General features: G+C 43.0%; 1 protein-coding gene across 1 annotated transcript in view; it reads right to left on the bottom strand.

The window, feature by feature from the left end:
- Nucleotides 1-5,053: 5,053 nt before the first annotated feature.
- The window catches only part of TJP1 (tight junction protein 1), a 232,339-nt gene continuing 225,075 nt past the window's right edge, over nucleotides 5,054-12,317 (bottom strand). Inside the window, exon 27 of the mRNA XM_030191641.1 lies at nucleotides 5,054-6,548. Within this exon, the coding sequence (XP_030047501.1) occupies nucleotides 6,454-6,548 (95 nt within the window). The 3' untranslated portion in view covers nucleotides 5,054-6,453. The remainder of the gene's footprint in view (nucleotides 6,549-12,317) is intronic.

Genomic DNA, 12,317 nt, shown 5'->3' on the forward strand with positions numbered 1-12,317 from the left:
GAATTCCTTACTTGACACTACCCCAGTTACTTCTCCAAGTGAGAGCATGCCATCAGCGATCCAGTTGGCCAACCATTTCAGGGACAAAATCCTTCTACTTCGGAGCTCGCTCCCTCTAAGCTCCTCTAGTGCTGCTGCCTTCCTTCACAGCCTTACGCCCACACATGGCCCTTGCCCAGCTGATCGTCATTGGTCCACCTTTGAGCCAGTCACCACAGAGAGGGTCTCTCTGGCCCTTCGCAAATTTTCACATATGCACTGCAAGCTGGATTGCTGCCCTAACTACCTGCTACAATTGGCGCTGGAATGTTTTGTTGATGATTTTACATCCTATCTTAACTACATGCCCCAGCGCGGGCGCTTCCCCGTGGATCACGGCCATATTCTCCTGACACCAATCCTGAAGGACCCGAAATGTGAGCCTAGTATTATTCATAACTACCGCCCTGTTGCTACTATACCATTGCTCGTCAAGACTATGGAAAACTTGGTGAATTTTCAGCTTGCTGATTATTTGGACAAATTTTCGATTCTTCATGCCTCCCAGTCTGGATTCTGACCTCACCACAGTACCGAGATAGTACCAGTTACTCTCCTGTCCAACTTTAGAAAAGAGCTGTCTTTTGGTAAAAACATCTTACTTCAGCTTGATATGTCGAGCGCATTCGACATGGTTGACCACAATCTCCTCCTCATGTTACTAGCTGAAAATGGTGTTGGCAGTACTGTCTTGGATTGGTTCCGGGAATTTCTGTCTTGCCGATCCTATTGGGTCAAAGTCCAGTCCTCTATTTCACCTTCCTGGAAATCTCGTTGTGGGGATCCTCAAGGCTCACCCCTTTCGCCTACCCTGTTCAACATCATGCTGATACCTCTAGCAATAGCCCTTCACAACCATGGCCTGAATCCCTAAATCTATGCTGACTATGTACATCCCCTTTCAGTCTTCCATAGCTGAAATCTCAGCGGAAATTCAGGACAGTCTAGCCATCCTGGTCAATTGGGCTAACACATTCAAGTTTAAGCTTAATCGGGAAAAAACGCAGTGCCTCATCCTCTCCTCCCAGTTCAACAAGTCTATACCGGGCACGGTTACTGCACAGAACTTCTCCATTCCTGTCGCAGCAAGTTTGAAACTCCTTGGGTCATTCTGGATCCCCACTTGGCTCTTTAACTTCAAGTCTCGTCAATTATGAAGCGAATGTACCTGTCCATGAAGTCCCTCAGGCGTATTAAGCAGTCCCTACCATTTGCCCTATTCAGGACACTTATCCATTCCCTCGTCTTGAGCTATTTCGACTACTGCAATGAAATTACACCGGTTGTAAGGAGCATGCCCTTAAGAAACTCCAGACAGTGCAGAACACGGCGGCGAAGCTACTATTTGGCAAATCTCGATTTGAGGCAGCAACGCCCCTTAGTGAGAAGCTCCGCTGGCTCCCGATCAAAGAGCGGATTGAATTCAAAGTCTGTGCTCTTACCCACAAGATTATATACGGGGACGCTCCAGCCTACATGTTCAGCCTGGTCGACCTCCCACCCAGAAATTCTGTGCAGTCATCCCGCACCTATCTCAATCTCCACTATCCTAACTGTAGGAACTTAAGATACAAGCTGCTCTTTGCCTCTTCATTTTGCTTCCAGTGTCCCCGTTATTCGAATGCTCTGCCATCAGCGTTAAAAGAGACCACTGATCACAGTCTATTCAAGAAATCCCTGAAGACCTACCTATGTGATCGATCACTCTCCTCAGCTGCTTGATCTTCTGCATTTCCGCCTTCCTTTCCCCTTATCTACTTTATCCTCTGCTTTGCACTACTGCTATTATGTTGTACTTTTCTCCTAACATTGTACGCCACATAAGAGCCTGCCTTGGTGGGAATATGTGGGATATAAATGTTCGCAATAAATAAATAAGGTCAAGTGTGTGCCCTTTGACATGGGTTGCTTGCATATGTGGCCACTTAAGGCCCCATAGTTGGAGGAATTCCATGCATTCACGTGCATTGGTAGAGTTGGGGTCTTCTAGGTGTAGGTTTATGTTCATTATGAGCAGATTGGAGTTAGATACACAAGTGTTTGTTATGAAGTCCATGAAGTGTGATTGGCAATCGTACCAGTTACCTGGAGGTCTATAAAATAGTACACAGTTTAGGTGATCAAGCAAGGTTGTATGGTGGATGCTGAGGCAATTTCAAGTTGGGGTGTTATGGCCCCGGCTACGGTTTCTACGGTGAAGTGAGATCTATGAATTATTGCTATACCTCCTCCTCTTTTTTCTTTCCATGTCCAGTGAGTGATTTTGTAGCCTGGGGGGGCATAGATCTAGAATTATGGGGTCCTTTTGATCATGGATCCATGTTTTGGTTATGAGTAAAGGTCAAGGTTGTCTGCCGTGATCCAATCTGTTATGGTTGTTGCTTTAACTGCTGATCTGGCTATGTATCCCACTAACTTTTTGGTATGGGTCATCTGTGTTTGGCGTTGTGTTGATTTTTGTTAGTTGTCTATTCTCTTGTAGTTTGGGTTTGTTATGGCTTTTCTTTCCTTTGTGTTGATTTTGTCCTCTTGGTGGAGGTCTTCCATTAATTTGGTTGTTATTATTTTGTTGGGATGTATTGAGTCTGGACAGTCTGTTGAAATTGTGTGCTGTGGGTGTGATGCTGGTTTCTGTGAGAGGGGAAGTTAATGTAAAGTGGATCAGGGATAGGGAGTAAATTATTAGGAGCAATTTGACAGTGTTCAATGTGTTCGCTTTGGGCTACTAGATGACCTCTTTGATGGTTGTTTTGCTGGCTTTGTCCTTAGGATATTATCTATGGAGGTCAGAAGTGGCTCCGAGGTTCTATTATATAATCATCTAAATTTTGACATGGTAATAAGTAGCCTGCAAATTGGTGGGAAAACGTGGGATACAAATAAACAAATAAAATAAATAAATTATGTTGTTGAGCAGGTTAATTAGTTAGGAATGATTAATTTGCTACTCACAGTTAGGTGTTCAGGTGTTTTCCTATAGATCTGAGTTTACTCACAGTAAGATGTTCCGCAGTTTTTATGGCTCTGATAGGAAGCGTTGTTTCGGTGATTTGACGTAGATGTCTGGTGGAGAGGTGGCCTGTTGATCCCGCTGAGCCAGTTAAGTAATTCCAGCTAAGTGTTCGGCACGTGTAGGTTTATTATCGCCAAGCCTCAGTTCCACGAAGAAAGTCCTCTATGGACGTTGAAATCTTCAGCTCAATGTGCTGCGGCGGCTAAGAAGGCGAACAGAATGTTGAGTATTATTAGAAAAGGGATGGAAACCAAGCATGAGGATGTTATAATGCCGTTATATCGCTCCATGGTGCGACCACACCTGGAGTATTGTGTTCAGTTCTGGTCGCCTCATCTCAAAAAAGATATAAAGGAATTGGAGAAGGTGCAGAGAAGAGCGACAAAAATGATAAAAGGGATGGGACAACTACCCTATGAGGAGAGGTTAAGACGGCTAGGACTGTTTAGCCTGGAGAGAAGGCGGCTGAGAGGTGATATGATAGAGGTTTACAAAATAATGAGCGGGATAGAGCGGACAGATGTGAAGCATTTGTTTACGCTTTCTAACAATAATAGAACCAGGGGACACAAGATGAAATTAGAATGTGGTAGGTTTAAAACAAATCAGAGAAAAGTTTTTCTTTACTCAGCGCGTAGTTAGACTCTGGAACTCATTGCCGGAGCAGGTAGTGACGGCAACTGGCCTTGCTGAGTTTAAAGGGGGGTCTGGACAGATTTCTGAAGGAAAAGTCCTTTGATCGTTATTAAATTTTTGTTTTTTTGCCAGGTTCTTGGGGCCTGGATTGGCCACTGTTGGAGACAGAGTGCTGGGCTTGATAGACCTTTGGTCTTTTCCCAGCGTGGCAGTGCTTATGTACCTTAGATTCTCCTTATTTATTATCTTGCCATCACTCCTTCTCAGCACTCGGTTTGAGGCTCCAGCTCGTGAGGTCTCAACCGCGCGCTCCAGTGCGTTCCTAGGCCTGGGTGAGGCCCCAACTCCTCACTTCTCCTGGTTGGGCGGCCGAGCGAGGGTCTCTAACTCCCGTGCACTCCCGACCGGGGCGATGTCTCGATGCTGGCTTCCTGTCGACTGGACGGTCGAACGCCGACATCCCTCGCTGCGTGTCCATTTTGGGTCCAAGACCTTACTGCCAGCCATTGACCTAGCGGTAAAGAATCCAGGTGGTAATGACCTATGCGTGTCAAATGCCACTTGGCTCGCGCCCGTTATGCGTGCCAGAAAATAAAAAATAGTTTTTGGACGCGCACCAAAATTGAAATTACCGCAAGGGCAATGCTGTAACTCCAATTTGGCATGTGTTTGGCATGCGTGGGCACCGACGCGGCTTAGTAAAAGGACCCCACAGTTCATATCTAGCTCTCCCACATTTGCATGTCTATCTGCAAAGCTATATAATCATCTAAATAAAATCAAAATAATAATTTGGAACACAAGAGACACAATCTACCACCTTGATATTGTAACAGCTGTAGTAACTTTACAATAACCCTCCACAACAAACCCACATACACTACTGCATTTATCATTTCAACAGCAGATATAAAACCAAAAGCTCACCTATGCTGTGCAAGTTAGTTACATAATCATTTGTGATGTCTGTACTAAAGCAGCACATTAGAAAAAGAAGTATTTAAAGGAATTTGAAAACTGCCCAAATTTTGACATGGTAATAAGTAGCGGTTCTCACATCTGTCCTTGGGGACCACCAGCCAGTCAGGTTTTCAGGAATTCCCTAATGAATATGCATGAGAAATTTGAATGCCTATCACTCCCTACTGACTTATGTGCAGCATACTCAGTAGTCATGGGCAAAGAAGGTTTCATCAAGCAAGATGACAAACTTCTCCCAAACAACGGAAATGAATTACAAAATAAAATTCCAACAGAGAACGAGAAACTGGTAAGGGATTCTACACAAAGAAGTATAAGTTTTAAAAAGCCCGAAGTCCACTTAAGTACAATCAAAATATTTTATTAAAAAGAAAAATACTGGAATCCTCCATTTTAAAAACAGCTTTATTCTGTATATTTAGAAATGTGTAATTTTTTTTAATAACTGCAAAGAAAAAAATAATCAGTCACATGTGAATAGCTAGGAACTGATTAAACAGAACACAGTGGTATTTCATCTAAACAGAAACAGTGCCAATGTGCCATAATAAACTATTAGTAAAAAAATACATTTTAGGGCACATAGTACAGCATCTTATCACAAATTACAGTAGGGATACTTCAAGATTCTAATCAAACTAGAGAATTCTGAATAATGCAGCACTTAAAAAGATAAACTTTTGTGCATGTACTTTTATGTATTGTAGAAATGCTGCTTTATTGCTGATGTTATAAAGTTCAAGGCTCAAAAGGTATATGAGAATACAAAGATATCCTTAAGAAACTTTGCTTTTGTTTTTATACAAAAAGTAAGCTTAAAAAAGTTAATTTACAAACCAAGAACAAAAGTGGTATGCACGCTTTATATACAGGCATTCTTGTAACATTCTAGAAATTTTCAATGCATAGCAGGAAACATACCATCATTTTCCTCTGCTTCTCTTCTGGTTAATAAAACAAACATGTTCTCTCCCCCCCCCCCCTCAGTCAATAAGTTCACAGACTCAGTTTCTCAGTCTGCCTCATGATTTATCATCTAGATTAACACAAAAGCTGTAAAAATGTAGTAGCACAGAGAATTCTGAGTACTAAGACTATTAAAACATGAGGGTAAGGCATCCCTGCTGGTTAATATGTCTGGAGTAGTGTAGTTAATTTACAAATCCACAGAGGCTACTGAACCATAGACTTATCACACTTACTTTCCTTACCAAAGGATCAGTGGCTTGAAATAGAAAAAAAAAAAAAAACAAACCCACAGCATTTTCACATAATGGAATATGTGCTCATAACCATCTTCTAGGAAAGAGTATAATTTTTTGTTAGTAGTTTGTATTACTCTTTGCCCAAAAACCATTTTGACATGTAAAGAGACATTTTAAAAAAGTGTGTAATTTTTTAAAATAAAAATTATGAACTTGCTTATCTTTACTCACAAAAGCACCACAGAATATCTGTTCCACTTAGGGCTATAGACCATGTTTGTTTATTTAACTTTTAGATTTCCCTATTATGTATATGCTGCTGGTCCCTTATGAAAAGAGGAACACAAGTGAATTGCCATTATTAAAAAAGTAAAATAAATCCCACCCTACATTCCCAGTCTGTGGCATATATTCTGACCATGGTTCAAAAGTCTACACACTTGCAATGGTAAGTTCAAGCAAAATGCTTAATTATGAGTCCAATTATAACTTAAAGAACACTTAATACTTGATAAATGGTTCTGTTTAACAGGTAAAGTCCAACCCATTTTCACATTATTGACTCAGCAAGTTCCAGGATTAAAAATGGTCAATCAGGACTGAGACACAATTCGCTCCAACCAGATAGTTTGGATCCCCAGGTAGAGACTTGTGCTGCCAGTGCTTAGGGTCACCTGTGGGGAGAAGAACCAGAGCTCCGCGTTACATATGTATTTTTAGTGTTGATTGCATCTTGACAAGGTATCTCAATAGAAACAAATATATAAAACAAGAAAAGTGAAGATAGTACAACATGTTACCTTACTGTCTCATTTCTGATGGAAGAGTCATATGAAAAGGGACTGAATGTAGATCATGTTATATATAAGTACAAGTATTGCCATACTGGACAGACCGAAGGTCCATCAAGACCAGCCTCCTGTTTCCAACAGTGGACAATCCAGGTCACAAGTACCTGGCAAGGTCCCAAAACAGTACAATTTATGCTGCTTATACTAAAAATAAGCAGTGGATTTTCCCCAAGTCCATTATAACAGTGGTCTATGGACTTTTCCTTTAGGAAACCATTCAAACCTTTTTTCAACCCCACTAAGCTAACCGCTTTTACTACATTCTCTGGCAGCAAATTCCAGAGTTTAATTACATGTTGAGTGAAGAAATATTTTCTCTGATTCATTTTAAATTTACTACTTTGTAGCTTCATCGCATGCCCCCTAGTCCTAGTATTTTTGGAAAGAGTAAACAAGTGATTCACGTCTACCCGTTCCATTCCACTCATTATTTTATAAACCTCTATCATATCTCCTCTCAGCCATCTTTTCTCCAAGCTGAAGAGCCCTAGACGCTTCAGCCTTTCCTCATAGGGAAGTCGTCCCATCCCCTTTACCATTTTTGTCACCCTTCTCTGTGCCTTTTTAAATTCCACTATATCTTTTCTGAGATGATGTGATCAGAATTGAACACAATATTCGAGGTGCAGTCATCCAATATGTAATTTATATAATTTCATTATGTTTGCGTTATAAACCACTTAACAGCCAAGTTTGATAAACAAAATATTTTTCTACAAGTACAAAAAAAAACCCATTTCCTTCTGCATTTTAATTCTTGCCACTAAAATGTACTCCTAGAATCACAAATGGGTGGTCAAAATGCTAATGGCCCTGTTTAAAAAGCCAAACTATATGGCATGCTAGCATTTTTAGCGAACACTAAAAATTAGCATGCGCTAGTGCTAGAGACACCCATAGGAATATATGGGTGTCTCTAGCATTAGTGCATGCTAAAAACGCTAGCGCACCTTAGTAAACAGGGTCCTAAATGTAATCCATTATAAACTACAAAAAACAATATAAAGGATTACTTCAACTATGCTTCAAATACATTGAACTATTTTTGTGGACTTGGATGGTTTCTTTTCAAATGTGAGGCAGACACTTGCAATTCAGCAACCTAGATTCTCATCAGTCCATTATTTTACATAAATAAAATACGTTCTTTCCAATAATTAAAACTTCCAAGTCTCTTAAACATAACACTTAGCTTTAGCAGAATAAATCTTGTTACTTTATGTTGTCACACTTTGAACAAATGATGCAATAATCCAATGTCTTTCTGATCAGAGCTTGAAACATATAATGCATTAGCCCAACACAGCGCTAAGTTTTATTGTCATAGCTGCATCAGGGAAATTTAGTCATTCAACTTCAACACTCTTCTCAGCATACAATGTCCCATCATCTTTTCAAAGTTTGACAGCATAAAGTAAGAAAGATTTATTCTCCCACTAAAGCTAAGAGTTATGTTATTAAGAGACTTGGCAGTTCTAGTTATTAGGAAGAAGGTATTTTATTTATGTAAAACTAGTAAAAAAGGCCCGTTTCCGTTAGAAATGAAACGGGCGCTAGCAAGGTTTTCCTTGGAGTTTATGTTTCAGAAAGAGCGTGTGTGAGAGATGGAGCGTGTGTGTCAGAGAGAGAATGTAAGAGAGAGAGACAGAGTGTATGTGTTTGTGCGAGAGAGAGAGTGTGTGAGAGACAGTGTTTGTGTTTCTGTGTGACACTGTGTGAGAGAGAGGGACAAAGACAGTGAGTGTGTGAGTGAGAGTGTATGTGGCAGACAGAGAATGAGTGACTGCGTGTGTGGTGTGAGGAACCCCCTCACCCCCTCCCTCTCCCCTGCCCCCTTGCAGCCAGGCATGTGCAGCGACCCTCCTCTCCCCGTGTTCCCCCTGCAGCCACCCATGCCCATCAACCCTCCACTCCCCCTGCTACGTCCTTCCTGTCTCCCCTGCTCTCCCTGCAGCCACCCATGTGGTCTCAGGCCCCCCCCCCTCAGCATCCCTCCTGTCCCCCTGCAGGCACGCATGTGCAGCGTCCCTCCTCTCTCCCCTGTCTCCCCTGCAGCCGGCCATGTCCAGCAACCCTTCTGTCCCCCTGCCCCCCCTGCAGCTACCCATGTCCAGCGACCCTCCTCTCCTGTGCAGCCACCCATGTCTGAGGACACTCCTCTCCTTTTTCCGTTTCTCCCCTGTGGCCAGCCATGGCCATCGACCCACCTGTCCCCTCTGATGACCACCATGTGTGTTTATGTGTGTGTGTTTGCGTGTGTGTTTATGTGTGTTTGCGTGTGTGTGTTTGCATGTGTGTGTTTGTGTGTTTGTTTGTATTTGTGTGTGTGTGTGGGGGGGGTTGCGGGTGGCTTTTGTGGTCGTGTGGTTGGGGAGTTTGCCAGCAGTCTGTAGCGATTCCTAGGCAGGGGGAGGAGTACGGAAACACCCCCCCTGCCTGGGTCGTTGTTTGTTGGAGGGGGTTGCCAGTTGGTAGGGGTGCCTTTGTGGATCCCTTTACTCTGTGTGTTCCACCCTCGAGGGTGGGGCAGAGAGACATGGTGAGTTGGATGGCTTCACCACCATGAACTTACGAACTGTTTAGGGATTTTGCAGATGGCTTCAGCAGGTTGTCTTCAGAATGTTGAGGTAGCGTTTTATGTACAGATGGGGCGTGGCTGAGGGCGGGTCTATGAGTGAGGGTGACTGGTCCTAGCCTATGAAGACTACAGGATTTTTGTGCTTCTCTGCCTTGGAGTGAGCTTCTCTGCCTTGCAGTGAGCTTCAGAACGTTCAAGGTGGGATTTATTAATGTAGATGACAGACTGATGAGGATCTAGGATGCTGAATTGCAAGTGTCTGCCTCACATTTGAAAAGAAATCATCCACTATTCTGATGGTCCACAAAAATATTTCAATGTATTTGTAGCAAAGCTGAAGTAATCCTTTATATTGTTTTTTTTCTCCTAGAAACACAGCATCTCCCCACCCCTAAAAATACTACAAACACAAAAACCAACTTAGTTTAAGAATGAAATCCTGCTGCAGTTTCCAGGAAAGCTTCGACTGTCATTTCACAGATCTGTTAGGTCACTTATCCTATTAAACTAACAAGTTAATATTCCTTATAGAAAAAGCTTATTTACCCACTCAGATTAGAAAGGCGTCCACAGTGAATCCCAATACCAGAGGGTCAGAGATATTACAAAAAACCAGAACTGTGTGTTTGAAAAGGTTGGGTTTGGGAGGTCAGACAGTGGTAAATAGGCACATAAGTATATAATAGGGTATGACTGCATTATCCATTTCACTATAACATACATGAACTTCTGAAAAAGATGCGGAACACGCAGAGTCCAAGGTAGTATCAGTCTTTAGATGAAAAGTCAGAACATACAACCTAGAACAGAGGAGGAATGGGGAGCCGTGATACAAAAGGTATTCTACTATATAAATGAAGAGTGACTGACGTGCCGCGCATGCGCAGAACAGCGCGGCATGTCACAGGTCTCTCCTGATGCCCCCTCCAGCACGAGTCTCCCGACCACATCGCTCACAAGAACAGCCTGGGGCGGGGCGGTGCAGGGATGCGATGCCTGGGGCCTTCAGTGGTGTTGGGTTGAGGTGGGCGGCGGTTCCCATCGTGCAGATTGATGACGGGAGTTGGGGGGATTGGGATCACTGGGGGTTTTGAGGCGTTGGTACAGAGACAGAGGGGGGGAAGCCCAAAAGCTTGGGGAGTGTTCTGGGGCTCTGATTGGCCCTGCGTTGGTGTCTGACGTCGACATGATGACGTCAGACACATGTTTCGACGCAGGGCCCGGGAAATCCATTCTTTTAAAGGAACCGGCTCCTTTTAAGGAGTAGAGCCGGTTCTGAAGAGAGAAAAGGTCCGGCGTGGGACCGGAGGATGTGGGAGAAGTGCTCCAGCTCTGTGTACACAGTAGTGCTGCTCCCAAGGTTCTCTGTGTCAGTCACAGCTCTGCGAGAGGGAGAAAAGAGGCGCCGGTATTCGAGAGGAGGGTCTGCATGGGAGCTTGCTGTGGTTTCTGACTATGGATGTTGTTGAGCTGCGTTCATAACCCCTCCTACACCCCCGGGTCTATTCCTTCACCCCGCACCTAGAGGCTGTCTCGGCACTGCGTGCAGGGAGAGGGCTTCTTTGCAACTGTTCGGGGGAAGGTCGCAAGCTTTGGTCACGGTATGCATGAGGTAACTGCGTACATTACTCAACCTGTGTATGCAGTTAATCTCATTCACTGAGAATAGCCACCGGAATGGATTTCGGAAGCTCTGTTCGAGCCACAGATTAGAAATGCGTGATTTATGGAGGAGGGATTCGTGCAATAGTAAGCATAGCAGTTAACTTTTCAGAACGATTTGGGGGGGGGGGGGGGGTGCTAACAAAATGGAAATCACCCTTCCCTGGACACAGTCAACGAGGTTGCTCAGTTTGAAGGGGTGGGGGTGCTTGACCACACACAGAGTTGATTCCTATGATAGCAAGTACTGTAGTTATGACCAAAGGTTTATGATGCTGTAGTACTTGGAACGGTTGGTACAGATTTGAGGGAAAATGATTTGTCACACTCTCTCTCTCAGACAGATGCGCACGCGCACACACACACAAACACACACCATATTAGAACAATAAAAAACTGCCTATAATCTATGAAAGTTACATTAGGAGTCTTTATGTATTAAGCAAGTTAATGTGAGAGGAACCTGTATGATAAGTGTCTGTAAAGCTTTGAGTTGTACTTTGTGGTTTCCCTCAATAAAGCTTCTTGTTAAAATTTAAAAAAAAAACCTGCCTATAAGGAGCAACTGACCCTCCACTGTCAGAGGGACTCCTACCAGCTGTCTCTCTCTCTCACACATATACACACTCTTTCTCTGTCTCTCTCTGAACTCACTTTCACACTCTCTCTCTGACAGACTCTGTCTCTCTCTCACACACACACTCTCTGTCTCTCTCTCACACACACACTCTCTGTCTCTCTCACGCACACACACTCTCTCTGTCTCTCTCTCTTTCACACAGACGCACAACACACACACATATACACACTCTCTCTCTGAACTCACACTTCACACACACACTCACTCTCTACTCACTGTCAGTCTCTCTTTCACACAGATGCATACACACACATATATACACTCTCACTCTCTCTACATTTCAGAAACAAAACAACTTGCCCGTTGTAACGGGCTTTACGGCTTGTTTATAAATAAATGAATATTATCCAAAGAAGGGTATAATGTAAAACAGAAAACATGAAATGATGCATCAAGCAGGTTTACTTAAAAGCAACACCAGGAAATATTTTTTGACAGAAAGGGTGATGAATACCTGAAGAAGATAAACACAATGATGGAATTCAAAAATGATTGGAATAAAAACAGAGGATTCTTAAATAGCAACATAAAATACAACATAAAGAAATTCCACCCAAAGCAAAGTTAAATGACTTTCTGCACTGCATAAAAGGCACAGGGTTGGGGAGTAACCTGCAGAAAACAGCAGTTAAAATCTTAACTGCTTTACTGGACAGACCATGCTAGTTTTTACCTGTTGCCATTTACTAGCTCACTACATTGCAAGTTTAAG

The sequence above is a fragment of the Microcaecilia unicolor genome, chromosome 1 (assembly GCF_901765095.1).
Source record: "Microcaecilia unicolor chromosome 1, aMicUni1.1, whole genome shotgun sequence".
Lineage (NCBI taxonomy): Eukaryota > Metazoa > Chordata > Amphibia > Gymnophiona > Siphonopidae > Microcaecilia > Microcaecilia unicolor.